This window comes from Myotis daubentonii, chromosome 2, assembly GCF_963259705.1.
Source record: "Myotis daubentonii chromosome 2, mMyoDau2.1, whole genome shotgun sequence".
Taxonomy (NCBI): Eukaryota; Metazoa; Chordata; class Mammalia; order Chiroptera; family Vespertilionidae; genus Myotis; species Myotis daubentonii.
The window spans coordinates 127348676-127365873 of record NC_081841.1 but is presented as its reverse complement, the minus strand read 5'-3'; the positions used below and the strand labels follow the sequence as shown (position 1 = coordinate 127365873).

Here is a 17198-nt window from a genome sequence, read left to right as displayed (position 1 = left end):
AAAAATACAAGCTCTCCATTAAAAAATAGTCAAAAAGTTTTTAAATTACAATTTAAATATAGAATAGTAAAATAAACAAATAAAAATATACAGTTCATAATTTACACCATGTTCATAATTAACTGCAAACATATTACAAAATGTAAACCCAAACTATAAAACCTCTAGGAGAAAACATAGGAAGAAATATTTTTTACCTTGTGTTAGGCTAAGATTTCTTAGATACAATATCAAAAGCGTGGTCCATAATGAAAAAAAATGACTAAATCTAACTTTGTCAAAAACAAGAATGTATGTTCCTTGAAAAACACTGGGAGAAAATTTTTGCAAATCTCATATCCAGTAAAAGACTCGTATCCAAAATATCTAAAAACATTTAAAACTCAACAACAAGAAAACAAACAATGCAATTAAAAATATTGAACAAAGCAGATATAAGATGGCCAATAGCCATATGAAAAGATTTTAAACCTCATTTGTCATTAAGAAAATGTAAATTAAAGCCACAATGAAATATCATTTAACACCTGTCAGAATGATCAAGTTAAAAAAGACTTACCATGCTCAGTATTAGTGAGGCTGTGGATGAACTGGAACTTTCACACACTGCTGTGGCAATGTGAAATGATAGAACCACTTTGGAAAACAGCTTGGCAGCTTCTTAAAAATGTTAAACATACACATACCCGATTATCCAACCATTCCACTCCTAGGTATTTACCAAAGAGAACTGAGTACATATATTCTTACAAAGATTTCTATATGACCATAGCTGCTGTATTTGTATTAGCCCCAAACTGGAAACAATCTGAATGTTCATCAACAAGTGAATATATATATAAAAAAATTGTGCTATATCCATACACTGGAATATATTCAGCAATAAAAAAAAGGAATGAATTCAAATTCAAACCAATCTATAATGAAAGAAAGCAGACTAGTAGCAGACTAGTAGTTTCCTGGGATAAAAATGTTTATAAAGAAATTGTTTAGAAACATGCATATACTGGTACTGTTTTTAAAAATGCAGTTTCTCTTTCTACTAAACATCTACTCCTTTGATAGCACCAAGTGTGGAAGTAGATGCAAGCACTAAGCCATTTAAAATCTAAATGAGACTAAATTTAATAAGGGAATGTCATGTTTCATTTTAAAGATTCTCTTCACCTCCTTTTCTTAAGCTGTCAAGTGAAAGAAAAGGCAGCTTTGTAATTACATGGCTGCCTCAGCTTCAGATTACATGTGAGATCTCACATTATTTTCTCATACCTTTCTCTCCCTTCCTCCCTCTCTACCCCTAACCCACCTCCTTCCCTCTCTGCCATCCAACTCGCCCCCACCCCAGCTTTCTGCCTTACACTTCCTTCTTAAGCAGCTGACAGAATGATGGAGTTTTGCTGATTAAGTTGCTGAAAGATGGTCGCCCTTATTAATTTAGGGAGTGTCAGGCATAAAATAAAATAAAATAAATGACAAGAGTGAAAAAATGTTTCTTAGTGTGGATCATCATCCTAGCCTGTCTGGGTTGAAAACGAGGTGATTTTGGTTTCCACTGCTTGGCAGAGTGTGAAATCAAATGGAACTTAACTTTGTCAGACATTCACTGTCTTCCATTCCACACTCCCACTGCTGTTCTCGTAACCCTGAGGGCTTTGTTCACATTTGCTCACAGTGAGCAAAGAATCCCACTGACCATTAGGATTCTCACCCCTTGTTAAAAACTTAGCAAAGGTATTAGCAGAAGTAACAACAGGTCTCCTTTCAGATATATTTTATAGTAGCCTCTTGTTTTTCAAATCACAATTATTAACTGCACTGTTGGTCACAAAATAGAAATAAGCCCACGAAGCCAGTGCTGAATATTGGAAACTATCACAAGGTTCCCTAGAAAGTTGTAACAAAGATAGTGTGGAAGATAATGGTGCAGAATGAAGCTATTATTTTCATTCCATTTCCTGCAGTGATATACTTGGTGTTATTTTGTTTGTAAGAGATGGTTCTTACAAGGTCACCTGCATGACCAGGTGGCTAGTTTTGATTGTAGGCTTGATCTGAGTTTCGTGGTAAAGGACAGAGAGAGGGATGTGTCACAGATCCTTTACAATGCCTGGTAAGGTCTGAAGAAATTTTGGATAATTCTTTTGTGGTAGAAGGCAATGCATCACTGAATAGATAATAATATTTTGTGTATATTGTAAACAAAATATTACTTAGACAATGCACTCTATCATTGGAAACCTGTAGAGAGAATGAACTTGTTAATAAGAAGGAAGTAAAGAGAATCAGACATTGTTGAGTTTGGTAAAAGTGAGGAACATGAGGCTGTTTGTTTCACCAGGAAGCTGCAGCTTCACAACCCTCCTTCCCCCTTGTAGGGAGCAGCCTACCCTCCCACACAGGATTGGAGGGGAAAGACGGACTAGGGAGAGGTAAACACAGGGGAACTAGTAGTCAAAATGGTGCAGGAGGAGGTGCTTGACCATAGAGGCCTGTCAGTCTAACCTAGGAGAGGGATCATTGACTAGGGGTGGACCCATCAGAAGCCTGAGAAAGCCTGGCAAGTTGACTGCTTATTGGGACAGATCTCGAGGGCTGCAAAGGACCAAGCTTTTTAAAAATATATATATATATTATTGATATTTTACAGAGAGGAAGGGAGAGGGATAGAGAGTTAGAAGCATCGATGAGAGAGAAACATCTATCAGCTGCCTCTTGCACACCTCCTACTGTTGACATGCCCACAACCAAGGTACATGCCCCTGACCGGAATCGAACCCAGGACCTTTTAGTCTGCAGGCCGACACTCTATCCACTGAGCCAAACTGTTTAGGGCTAAGCTTTAATATGAAAAAGCAACTGTGGACACTGGTCTTTGTCTTGGCCTTGATGAAGATAAGGTTGGACTTTTTTCATAGCAGGTGGACAAAGATGGGGCATTGGGAACCCAGGAGGGGCACTCCTTCGATTTTGCATCATAGTTAAATCACCTTACCATACCACAATCTCCTGTGGCTAGGTCCTTGACATGCATTTCTCACAATCCCATGGAAGAGCCCAATTTCTACCAACAGCAAACCTAGTGGGAAGAGCTCCTTCTTCAGATTTGGAAGGAACTAAGGAAGTTGTTTATTCTCTACCTGACACATTAATCCTTCCACAGCATCTGCAAACCTCTGTTAGACTATATTCAGTGAGCCCAGCCAGCATTGCTCAGTGGTTGAGCGTCGACCTGTGAACCAGGAGGTCACAATTCCATTCTGGTCAGGGCATATGCCTGGGTTTCGGGCTTGATCCCCAGTGTGGGGCGTGCAGGAGGCAGCCAATCAATGATTTTCTCACATGGATCTCTCTCCTCTCCGATCTCTCTCTCCTCCCCGTTCCTCTCTGGAAAAGGGGGGAAAAAAGAATATATTCAGTGAGAGGGAACTCACTATCCCAATGTTACTGAATAATTCTGTTAGTTGGTCTTTTAGCCAAAATCAACCTTTCATGATTTGAACCAATTAATTAAATTCTGTATTCTGGAGCCAGAGAATAAATCCAAGTCCTTCCTCTGCCTGAGAGCCTTCAAGTTTTGTGGACAGCTCTTATATTTATACTAATTCTTTCATTCACCAAGTAAAAAAAATTCCTCACTTCTTTAAGTAGTTTCTCTCTCAATTTCCCTAAGGGTCTTACACAGTTCCTTATCTATATATACATAGTAGGCCTTCAGGAAATGTTTGACTTGACACAAGTCTGGCTATTGACAGTTATATTCCACTCAGATTCCACTCTATATAATGTGGAAATAGCAGTGATTACTAGCATGTTTTTTTTTTTAATTTATTTTAGAGAGAAAGGGAGAGGGAGAGGGAGAGGGAGAGGGAGAGGGAGAGGGAGAGGGAGAGGGAGAGGGAGAGAGGAACATCAATGATGACAGAGAAACATTGATTGACTGCCTCCTGCACGCCCCACTGGGGATGAAGCCCACAACCCAGTGCCCTGATTGGGACTGTGACCTCCTGGTTCAAGGTCGATACTCAACCACTGAGAAACACTAGCTGGGCACTAGCATGTTTGCTGTTGATAACATCTTTATGTGATTGACCACAAACCATTAATTTAACCTCATGTTTCCTCCTAGATTGGTTGACTGATCCTCCTTCAGGTGGACGATGTTCCTCTCTCTTTTTAATTTACACCAGTGCCCAGAAAAAAATGTTTAGGGGGAAAAAAAAGAGGCATGTCTGTGTAGACTTAAAAAAAGGACATGCCTATGTAAATCTTAATTGAAATATCTAGGAAGAAAGCCTGAGCTTTGAGGAAAATATAAGTTCTTTTATTCTCCCTAGTTGATGAGAAAAAGTGGAAATCTTAGTTATAGTTAAAATTTAATTTTAATTAATTCATTTATATTTTAGCCAGTTCATTTCTGTTTATTTTAGGGAGGTGATGCACATTGAATATGAAACTGTGTATTTTTCTTTTAGCTTTTGGTTACATATATGACAGCAGATAAAGATGTAAAATAATGTAGTTATTGCTGAGTATGTTTTAAGTATTAGAATTAGGAATATGATGTTTTGGGATGAATTATGTTCCCTCAAATACATATGTTGAACCCCTAACCCCTAGTACCTCAGAATATGACCTGGAGATAGGCTCTTTAAAGAGATAATCAAGTTAAAATGAGGATATGAGACTGGGCCCTAATCCAATATGACTGGTGTTCTTATAAGGAATTAGGAGACAGACATAAACAGAGGGAAGACCATGTAAAGACCAAGGGAGAAGAAAGCCATCTGTAAGCCAAGGAGAGAGGCTTCTGAAGAAACCAAACCTGCCAACACCTTGATCTTGGACTTCTAGCCTCCAGAACTGTGAGAAAATAAATTTATGTTGTTCAAGTCACCCAGTCTGTGGTACTTTGTTATGGTAGCCCTAGCAAACTAACATAGTAGGCAAATGCTTACAGTCTACATTCTGAAACATGAAGTCAAACCAAGTTTAAAGGACATTTAAGATCCCATAAGATAGAACTACAAATAATTGGTTATAATATTAGGTCTATTAAAGTTGTTCATCTGAATTTATTCATATAAAATCAACCAGTACTTTCATTTGAACAGTTTTGAAAGGAAATCACAAAACATGTTGATTAAACTATAACATTATTTAAAACATTATTCTTTGCTTAACTTGAAAAATGTTAGTATTTCTTTTGATGACTCACTGATGCATTATTTAGTATACTCACGTGTTTATTACAACTTTGCTGTGTAACCTCAAAGTTAAATAAGCATGTTGGCAAAGGAATTATATGCCCAAACTTCTAATTTTATCATCTTCCTCATTTGTACATGGAGTATTACAGTTGTTAACCCTTGGAGGAAGCTTTTTGTATTTGACTCATCAGATGGCACATTGTGAGAAATTGGTCTGATGACATAAATGGGCATCCACCACGTTATTGTCAAACAAGCAGCAGAGTTTTAATTGTGTCAGTGCTTTTCATTAATCGAGTAGTGAGTTGCTGCCAACACTTTAATAGAATAGCATAGAATTGGATTGACCTAATAAAGAATATTGACATAGTAAAGTTAAGTATTGTTGGATGAAGTTTTGTTCCAATTTCATTAATTAATTAATTAATTCAACATGTATTTATTGACATACCTGGTACTGTCTAGGTGCTTGGGACAGACACATCAGTAGACAAACAAACAAAGACCCCCCAACCTCATGGTGCTTACTCTGTCACAGGAGAAGAAGGCTAATAAATAATAAGCATGATAAGTAAATTAAATGGCATGTTAGAAGGGTAGTAAAGGGTATTAGGAATTATAGGAGTGGGATAAGGTTGTAGTTTTAAACAGGATGATCAGGGAAGACTTTATTGAGCTGCTGCTAAGCAGACATATAGGAGGCGAGGGAGTTGGCCATGTGGATATTTAGGAGAAGAAAATTGTGCTAGGCAGAAGGAACAAGCAAGTGCCAAGTCACAAAGACAGAAATTCCTGGCACGTCTGTGGGCTGGCAAAGGGCCTGTGTCTGGAGAAGGATGAGTGAGGGAGTTGGTGTCTAAGAAGCAAGAGTGGCCAGCTCATATAGCATTTGTAGGCCATTTTAAGGATTCTTGCTGTTATGCTGAGTGAAAATGGGAATCATTCAGGGTTCTGGGCGGAGGACTGACATATATATGAGTTGTGACAGAAATGAGATTATTACCCTGGGATGGTCTCTTAAATTTTGCAATTGGCTTACCAAACAATGCAAATAAGAATTACATGAAGCTTTTTAAAGATTCTGTTTCCCAGCCTCATACAGACCTACTAGAGTAAAATGTGTATTTTTTTAATGAAGAAAAAGTTTATTATAAAATCCACTCATAAAACACTGCATTTCTGCAACCCAACTTGGGATTTCATTGTTAAGCAAATGAGTCTTATGGTAGAAATAACATCTGACAGCCTTGATTCTTATTTTAAAATTAAACATTAGACTAACAATATTCATGTTAATAACTCCTTTTCATTTCAATACCATTATTTCTAAGATTAATTTTTTTAGTTCATTTTCAAATACACTTGCCTCTTACTGCCTTGTTTCATGTGGTTTCAGTATTTCCAGTTGTTTCGTTATAGAGTCTATGCTCATCTACTAACCCTTTCCCTACTGTTGGTTTGTGTTCTTTTATGGCTTGTAATGTTTTCACATTAAGCTCTGTGAGTTTTTTTTATTAGACATCAATGTTACAAGTGTGAGGCCATCCCTATACGCTGGCTTTACTTGGCAGGGAGTTCTATTTCCCTGTGCATAGGTTGCTCTGTTCTTTCTCTAAAACCTCCTGTGACCATGGAGGTCTTTATTCTCAGCCAATAAAGCCAATGCACTCTAATATTTTAAAGCTTCATTTTTTTGTTTTGTTTTTGATACCTTGGCTTAGAGCTTGGCCACTTATAGTTATTGTTTTTTTCACATGGTATGCTGCTAAATCCAAATGGGGATTTCCCTGATCAGTTTAACATACTATATTGACTTCAGTTTGGCTTGAGTCTAAGATGCTGTCCTATTTGCTAGATAGATACTTATTTATTCCTGCATATGGGTATTTTGGAGAAAAACTATCCAAGATAAGTTTACTTAGAATTTCTGTATATCAGGGAAAAGTTAATTTTTATAAATTCAAATATAAAATTTATTCCCACAGAGAAATACTTTATGAATTTAAGTATTCATAAAGATTAAAATAAAATAGCTTTTGAAAAAGCTCACTGTATACTTCAGACTGAATAAACTAAATGAGAATATTCTAGGTGCTTGGGACAGACACATCAGTAGACATATGTTAAGACCAGCTGCATTTCAAGTCATAAAAACTGAAATACTTTAAAAAATAATTACATCCAGTGTTTGCTCTCTTGGAAGTGACCATCTTACTAAAAAAAAAAATGGTTACCAAAGTGACTGGATAGTCATATCAAGTTTTTATGTTGGCCTATTCTTTGTGCATGTTTATGAATTGTGCATATAATGCAGAAGGACTTCACAAAACTTTGTGGCTTTCCCAGGATTTCCCACAAGTCTGATCTTGAAGTCCTGAACTTCTGTCCATATAAGCTTCAAAATGTAGCCTTACCTGAGTGATTCAAGAAGCAGTACTTAAAGATGCTTATATAACACTTGAGCTAACTATTGAAACAGTTTCTATAGTTTGTGATCCATACATCATCTTCTGAACATTACTACTTTATACATATTAATGGAATCCATCTTCAATTTCTTCTCTCACTTTTTCTCTTCCTTTTGCGTTTCCTTGCTGTGGCCTGAGGTCACCAGCTCCTTGGGTACAATCAAAACACTTTTGTCATGGCTGCATTGAAGAGTATATTGGTTTGACTGGCCTACCTTCATCACCTCTTAACCTACTAAAAATATTATGCAAATGTTATGCAGTTTCTGTTTTATTACACTGGGCTCCCTCTCTCTTGAGGGTTTCTTTCTTTGCTTGCAAGTTACATAGATCATCTTCTGGAATCAAAATTATGTTCCATTGTGCTTATGACAGTTCTGAGCAGCAACTTTATTTTTTCCTTTTCATCTAGTATCATGGATAAGTGACACTTGTAAATCTGTCAGGTAGTGCCTCCTTAGCATGCTGTTGAAAGAATCAGTAGGCATCCAGACAGTTTTAGCTGCCGAAAAAGGCATGTGCAGAGTTTTAGCACAGCATTCATCATAGCTTAAGTTTCTGTCTATGTCATTGATGTATCTACCTACTCCTTTTTATCTGTGACTTCTCAGGCCATGAAAACGATTCAGAAGTGGATTCTAGCGCACCTGGCTGTAAGTGGTAAGTATGGTTATGGAATATGTATTGAAATACAAGGTCCCCAGGAAAACCAGAATCACTCCTATAATCCATGGGACAAAGCTTATTGGGCTCTGAGTAGTAGCTTCCTACAGCCCCTTCTAAGGCATTATGGGAAAGGGATTCGAGGTCACTTTTTAGAACCGATAGCATCTTCTTCACACATAGAGGAATTAGACTTGGTGACAGAGGTGCCACTGTGGCTTGGATTTAAGAAAAGCCCAGAATCAGAATCCAGTTCTTCAAAAAAGCAAGAGACTTGCATTGGAGTAAAACGTTCTTGTGTAGCCAAAGACATTAGCTTTATCTCATAAAATATATTTATATCACAGTCATATAGAAGATCTTGGCTTGTTATATTCTTCATCTGATGGTCAAAAAGTGGAAGAAATCCTGTCAAATTAGTTGCAGGATGGGTGAGTTCAGGATTGGTGGTAGGAGAATTTAACTGCAGAAATAGTCCTTGTGGCTGTGGAGTCCTTGCTACTAGACCTCTTCTAAATGTATTGTCAGGACACAGCAACATGGCCTCATGGAGATGCACACTTTGACTTACAGCCTGGCTAAAATTATGCTTTGAAGTGCTAAAGAATTCATGTCATCATTGATACTTCCTGAACAGGAGGAGTATCTCCCAGTGAGATGCTCCACAGCTTCCCAGCTGTGATGAAAACAACGGAAATAATTCTTCCAGGGAGACAGATGCGTCAGACCCAGTTAGATGTCTCTCATGTATAGATTCAGCATTTTTTTTCTGCCTCCCACTCAGATTTATCTGTCATTGTATTTTCATCTTCATTCTTCTTCTGTGGTGACTTTCCCTTCTGGGCTCACACTGCTCATTTTCCTCCTGCTGGGAACTGTGACCCATAGCTCTTTGTACCTCTTTCTCCTCGCTCTTACATCAGCTGGAATCAGGTACTTGAGCCCTAGGTTTAGGTTTCACGTGCCTTTCTCCTCCCCAGTGACCAAAGAACTACTTGTAGTCACTCCGGGGTCCTTGCCTCCCTCCACCCACCCATGCTTACAAATACCTACGTCTTGGGCCGAAGAGGTAGCGGTGGTACCAGGTCAGTCCATGCCTGTGCAGGAGGATGAAGGGAACCCTTAGTACACATGCCTCCCAGAGCAGTTGCCCCTCGGCGTCCACCATGGGTCAGCTCCTGGCCTTTGGGGTGCAGGTGGTTCACATGCCCCAACTCTCCTGAGGCCAAAAGGGGCTCAGTTTAGGCAGGATTCCTTGGGCCACCCCCTGAGAAGCAGTTCATCCTGGAGGGAACAGCAGGTAAGATGCCCAGGTCCAAGTAGAGCCTGGTCAAACTCAGCAGGACATGATATTTTTAATAAGCAGCTCAGGTGATTCTTTTGTAATCAGAAGTGTTTGCAAATCATTGACTTTTTAAAAGATCTGAGTTCACTTCCTGTTCCTTCTTAGCAATGAGGCATGGTTAAAGTCATGTCACCTGGAGCCACAATGCCTACCTTCCAGGGTTGTTTTGAGGTGTTCATGAGCAATCTACAACATGCAGCAAATACTCCTCTGCAAATTTTCTCAAGTGCAGCACTTTAAACGGGAAATAACTGGTAAAGAATTCACAAGGGAATGATTTACAAGAAAACAAATTCTGTCTGTGAACAATTAGTCCTGATGCAAGGCTGTTTGTTAACTTCTCAGAAAGTCGTATGGGCCTGGTGAAAGCTGTAAACCCAGGTCCCCTTTGATCTGACTAATTATAGTGAAGCATGAAAAAAATGTTAATTGTTAATTAGTTCTTGGTTCCTGTTTTCCTTAGCATCATGCTTCTCTGCCCTGGTTCACTTAGGCTTTTGAGCACATGGTTGATGCCTCTTCAGAAACTCCATGACCACAGTAAGAGTAAGGTCCCATCCAGCTTGCACTCTTCATGTAGGTAAATGAAAGAGAGCAGGAAACAATTAACCATGTTTTCCTCTTGCTTTTGTATTTTTGTGAAATGCCCAATTAATCATCCTTCATGGTGGTAATAGGGTTGAAAATTTCCTAGATAGAGCCTATGGGAGGCCTCAATATATTTTGTAGGAAAATCATTCATAATTGTCAGGGGGAGAGGAAATGAGGCTATTTTAACCAAGTGTCCAATTTGTTTTAATGCACAAACTTTCCAAAATTTGAGTTTTAATTGAATTAGGCTGAAGGAAAAAAATCATTTTCTGATATAATGAAAAAAAAATATGGGTTGTCCAAAGTAAGGCAGTTTTAAACATTGTAATATAACAGAGTAATAGAATGAGACATTGGAAAGGATAATATTAGAGGTCAGTACTATAATGAAAGGTATCTTCATATATGAGATATTGTGGCTGAGTTGAAAGAATCCTGGACTGCAAATCAGAAGACTGTTAACTTCCTGTTGCTAACAGCAATAACACCAGTAATAACAGAATTTACTGAGCACTTATTATGTGCTGAACATTGTGAGAAGCAATTCACTTTTAATCCTTATCTGTGATGTAAGTTTATTATTGTGTCATGCTGTATATTAGGGAATGGAAGCTTAGGGAGAGTAAGGAATTTGCCAAATCAAGGCCATCCAGCACCATGGAAGATCTAGAATAGTAACCTATTCTGTGTGACCACAGAGTTCGACTTAGAGCCTTGTGCTCTATTGCCTCATATTATAACTTCTCATGGTCATAGAGAGGCAGAGATGGAGTGCTGGATCTAGACCTCAGTGATCATGCTCTTATGGAAAATAGGGTAGAGAGAAGAAGGACATGCTTACAGGGCAATGGTTTTAAACTGGTCCTCAAACCAGAGTATCACCATCACTTGGGAAGTACACATTCTTACAATCTGCCCTAGACCTACTGAAAAACAAGCTCTGGAAGTAAGACCCAGGAATCTTGAGTCTTCCTAAGCTTTTCAGGTGATTCTGGTGTTCACCTGAGTTGGGAAATACTGGTCTTGAGGACACAATCCAAATTTATTGGCCAACTTGAGTTTAAAAATGCATATTGAGTATTTTACCAAATGTTGAGCTTGGTTTTGGTAACCATGTTTAATTTGTTTTGAAATTTCAGGTAATATTAAAATAGGTATAAAATTTTTTAGTTATCAAAAAGAGAATCATAAATTTTTAAAGTTTTGAGAACAATTATTATACAATTCATGGTTCTTTTCTTAAGACATTTATAATTTGATTAAGGAAACTAAGTAATTAGTTGAGGAAGTCACATTAACCCATCATCAGGTGTGTCAGGGAGGAGGAAGTTCCCCCAAACCCCCACTCCTCTTGAGTTCTTATGGGTGGACTAGTAGTAAAATTGACACAAGACCAGATTAACCAGAGAAAACCAACTTAATTCATGTGCATGGAAGACATAAAAGATGTTCAGGGAGAAATGATGAACCAGTCAGTGTTTTATACTTTTTAGAAAATGAAACAATAAGTTTGTGATTAATGGACTGGACAAAGAAGCTTATGTTTGGCTGCACATTATTAAAGAATCTAAACAGACATAGGGCTTGTGTTAATAAATTAGTAAAGAGTGATAAGGCTTGTTTATATAGGCTTTTTGGCCTTGGATTCTCTTACTCTAACCCCCTTGGAGCAAGGAGGGCATCTTTCACAGGGGAGATTTATTTTCTGCATTTAAGGAGACAAGGGAGGGCCAATGTGTCCTTCTTGCACTGGCTGCTTATCAAGTAATTTTAATGCAAAGTAATCAATATGCCATTATGGGATATTTGGGGACAGCCTGCCCTGAGCCTTGACAGGTGCATACTAATGGAATATAGGAAATGAAAAAGTGCTTATGAGAAGTAGAATGAAGAATTTGGATGAGTTTTAAAAACAGCATTTAAAGATGCAAAAGACTTTTTTTTTTTGCAAAAGGAGATGAAAAGGGATTTTGAGGACAGCACTGTGTCAGGACTGGGGGTCAAGGGAGAGGGAAGCTGGCACATCTATAATAATAAAGGTATAATATGCTAATTAGACCGAATAGCCGAATGACCTTCCGGACATCATTCCAGACGTCCTTCCGGATAAAGCTATGGTGGCGGGGACCAAGGCAGAGGCAGTTAGGGGTGATCAGGCAGGCAGAGAGGTTAGGGGCGATGAGGCATTCAGGTGAGTGGTTAGGGGCGATGAGACAGGCAGGCAGAGGGATTAGGGGTGATCAGGCTGGCAGGCAGGTGAGTGGTTAGGAGCCAGCAGTCCTGGATTGTGAGAAGGTGCAGGCTGGGCAGAAGGACCCCACTGGTGCACGAATTCGTGCACTGGGCCTCTAGTCTATAGATAAAGGGACCAAATTGTAAAGAGGAGAATTTGGAAAGAAAGAATGGACCAGTTTGGATTTTGAGGAAACAATGTGAAAATCCTGAGCAAAACAGCACATTAGACAAGCTTTCAAGTAAGAATGTCATGTCAGAAGTGTGTGTGATTTGTATCAGCGAGGATCATTTCAGCTTCAAGGAACTAAAAAAGAGAATTTATTGGCTCATATCACTGAAGTCCAAGTCTTTGGGCCTGCTGTGGATCCTCCCCTTCTTGCCATCTCTCTACCAGAGCTCCTTTCTCAGGGAATTACCCTTCTTGTGACAAAAATCTGGTGACCATGAGCTTCAGGCCTACATAAGATTCTCAGAAACCCAGGGGATGTCTTAGAATTGAACTTCGGGTTTAGATATGCTAGACCAGATCCATGTCTCTCTTGGAAGGGGGTGAATAGAGCCATTGACACCTGAACATCCTGGGCTGAAAGTGGGAGTGGGGTGGTTCCACTCACTGTACTTTCCAATACCTGGAAGTGTAGGTATTGGAAAGGGGTGCCTAAGTCCTGGGTTCAAAAATATTGAATATTCAAAAATATTGAAGTAAGGAAGAATAGAGAAAAGAAGATAAGCAAAGAGGCTGTTGCCCAGATCCAGGTACAGACTGATGAAGGCCTGACTTGGAGTCATTTCTGCAAAACCAGTGAGGACAAACTTTAACCACCATTGTAAAGAAATAATTACCCTGATTTTTCAAAGAAACATACCTCATTGTCATGCTTGGAGTATAGGAAAGATATTGGTTCGTGCACTTAATAGTCATGGTAAAGTTAAGAAGTTTGGAGATACTGCGAGCCTCACATTTCACCATGGGAGGTTTTGGAGTTGCTAGTGAGAGATCCAAGAGGCACTGTCCATCCTACAGCCTGAGATGTAAACTTCAGACATTCGCTCCCTGTGTCCTTCATCCTTGAATTCTTAGCACAGAGTTGTCAGGGCTTCTGTGCCTTTTCTGTTTCCTTTGTTAAACGAGATGTTTTAGGGCTTGTATATCCCTCTCATTGTAGCTAGCTATAAGCATTGAGAGCCAGGCTCTGTTTTGGATTTACTAACCATAGCCTCACTCTCTAATTTCTCAGAATTTCATTCTCTACTGATTTTCTCTCCTTCATTTTATCCTTTGAAATAAATAAATCTCAGGAGGAAAAGTGGCTTTCGAAAATTAAAAATATCTTGATACCCCCTGTCTAGATGGAAATGTGCAAAACTTTGGAACATGATTAACCCCTATTAGCTAGGTTGAGCCCACAGGGCAGGTGCTTGTAAATGGTCTTTATCTTAATGAAGCGGTTGACTGAGAAACAAAGTTTTCAGCTCATTCTTAATTGGACAATAGATAACTCTGATCTTGGGAAAGTCACTGAATGGTTTGAGAAGAATCTCTAAAAACATTTGGAAAATAAAGTGATACTAAAATGTTAAATGCACCATAGGTTAATAAAGTTTCAGAGTAAAATGGGAATGTTCAATGGTTTATACCAGTAATTGAGAAAACTCTAGGTGGGGTTGATTTATCCTGGTTCACTGAAGAAGCTTCCACTGTAGCTGAGAAGAGCAAAGCTTTGCAAGTGTATATGAGCACTAAAATCAGGCAGTGTTTTCACTAGAGTATTAATCATGGTATGAGTGGGAATTAAACTTGACAGCATGACAGAGAAGATGACATCAGAATTATTAAATTGAAAAGATTGCCACTCAAGTCAAATCAGATGTTATTACTATCATCTCTGGCACTCTCAACACTATAAGGAGAGTGGAAAAAATAAGCCCTAAGTTAAACAGCTGTGTGCTTCTCCTCCATTTTTTGAATTGTTGTCATTATATCAGAAGATTAAATATGAAATCAAAGCAGAAAGTCTGATCACTGATTGACTCCTATAAAAATATTAAAAATTTATTAGTTCCAAATGAATTTTCCCATGACAGTAATAAGTAAAAAGACATCTAATTGCACAAGAGAAGTAACTTATGCTAGTAAATTTGAACCAAGAGTTCTGAAAATGTACCCTTTGCTCTTCTAAGAGGTTTGTTCCTCATGCAACTGTAGCATGAGAACATCTCTAGGGATGACATGAAATTCTTTACAGGGAATTTGGTACAGTTCCTGTAAATAGGAGTGTTCTCTCTTAATTTCTCTTCCTCAGTCATGGTGAAGTTAGTAGAGCCCATGTATCAAGAATAAAATCAGTTCTTTCAGACCTCTCTCACCTTGACCTTTTCCTCTTCATAGTCGCAGTCAGTGCCAGTAACTGCAGCCCTTGTGGTTTAGTGATCACCAATTTCCTACCTCACTTTTGCTCCACATTACCATAAATCCTGAATCATGACCCAGTCTGCCTTTTGAGGATACCTCAGTAAGTGGGAGTTTGGCTTAAAGCCCATTAGTAGATTTGGAAAGTAGTTTACTTGTCAAGATGATGAGTGAAACGATCTATCACTAAATTCATACTTCCTTCTGAAGGTTAGTTGTTCAATTTTTCTGGCTCTGCAATTTAAAGCCAGCAGCTAGACTTGAGATAGGCCTTTGAATTTTAGATTGGGGAATGTTAGGATTTAAGTTAGTACAGAGGTTTTCTGTGGCCACCTGCAGCCTGCACACCAGAAATGCTGGCAATGCTATGGCCTTTGCTTCTGTGGACTGCGCTACACTCAGGGATTCCTGGAAAGTAATAACCCTATTTCACGCTGTCCTGTCATTGAAAATGCCTGTGGAATGAGTGACATCTGGATCTCTGTGGTAGCCAGCAGGGCAACTGTTTTCTAAAATGGAGTACAATTAGCGTTTTCACTAACAGATTGCCTGCCGTCCTGCGGTGATTGTACTCAGTCTAGACTCATGAAGATGCACACTCTTTGCTATGTTCTCTACTGGTGAGTAACCCAGTCTGTTCTGTGCAGGAGGGGTGTTTTTCTTTGTCATACAGACAGTTGGCTCTTCTCTGAATTTGGGAGGTGTAAATGCCACTGCACACATGTGTTTTGAAGTGGTGGGTTCTGAAAGAGCCTTGTTTAGGGTCTGTTATATCACATTTCATGCTAGTCTTATCAAGGTATCAAGGAATTAAGTTGGCTGAGCTCTCCATCTTTATCTCTTTCCCTCTATTCTCCCTTTTCCATAGAGTTATTATTCATTAAATATGTATCATGTACCAACCACTTTATAGCCATTATCTTATTTTACCTATACTTTTGCCCTGAGAGGTTTTCTTCATTGGCTCCAGTTGAAAAAACTGAAGCTCAGAAAAGTAAAATAACTCCTAAGATCACTTAGCTGGTAAGCAATTGATCCAGTATTTTAATTCCAGGTCAGTTGGGTTCCTGAAGCCTGAACTCTTTCCACAGCACTACTGGTCTTAACATTGGCTATATAACAGTATAACCTGGTGAGTTACCAAAATAAATCCTCAATTACATTTACAAGCTTCTCATATCTCCAGCCCAAGCTTCCTGCCTGGCACTTAGTTGACACATTATAAATATTAATTTGATGCCCAGCAGTTTTGAAAGGTAGTAAGCAGTTTATAATATTTGGGTCATAGAGTGACCATATAAACAAGTCCCAATATGGTTGTTGAAAGGAGATACGTCCTTGCTTCTTGTAGTACCACAACTCTTCTCTCTTTACTCCTAACTTCTAAAATGAGCATAATTTCTCTTTATGCCCATAAGTGAAATGTTTTGATCACTCAACAAATGCTTTGAGAAGTATAAAATGCAATATAAATAAAAGGTATTATTATAAAAAAATAAAATTATAAGAGAAATATCATAGATGATTGACTAGATTCACTAAATCCTGTTAAATAAAATCACAGGTCAGAGTGTAAGAGCTTTTAAGCTGAGAATACAGCTTCGTAAAGAGGTTCTGGGAGCCTTACACCCTAAATTCTGAAGAGATCCATTAACTCGAGATATATTTTTATGTTAATAAAATATGTTGCAAGGTCTTGAGGCAACACAGTGAAAGTACTTGGAAAATATACTTTTCTCTGTTTGATCTACAATATCTGTTTCTAAAGGCCTATTTTTCTTTTAAGTCTGAAAGTCAATTGAGGTCAACTGCTTTCCATTGCTTTCTTTTACTAACAAATATGAATGTGAGATGGAAAAATGGGGTGCAGTCATTTCATGTTCTAACTTAATACCTAAGGATGATATATGAAGTGTAGAGGCATGACAGTTCATAGTCTCATGATAAATGACTTTCCTGTTTCCGGCCCACGTGATTAGTGTTAATAAAAATAGAAAATTCTGAACTAATTAATTGGAAAAGGAATGCCCTTAGTCTCAGTCAGAGAAACATTTATTTTGGTACAGTACCTTCCTTATGGGTAGCACTGAAAGACAGCTGGGACTAGTAATAGTCCTGCAAGTGGTAACAACAGCTTTTAAGACCAGGTAAATGAACTCAGTCTCCTCTTCATTTGTACTTGTATTGCAACTCTGTCCTATTTATTCAGGGCATAAAAAAATATGCCTAAACAATTCTTGTGTCCTTTGGGATCAGTGAATAAAAAGGAAAAGGATAGA

General features: G+C 38.4%; 1 protein-coding gene across 2 annotated transcripts in view; it reads left to right on the top strand.

Annotated features, from left to right (window-relative positions):
* Positions 1–17198, top strand: part of LHFPL6 (LHFPL tetraspan subfamily member 6) — a 258381-nt gene that overhangs the window by 104931 nt on the left and 136252 nt on the right. Inside the window, exon 3 of one of the 2 annotated variants that reach the window (XM_059684502.1) lies at positions 8287–8335. The exons of the other annotated variant lie outside the window; for it this stretch is intronic. Coding sequence (XP_059540485.1) covers positions 8287–8335 — 49 coding nt within the window. The remainder of the gene's footprint in view (positions 1–8286; positions 8336–17198) is intronic. 2 annotated transcript variants of the gene reach the window in all.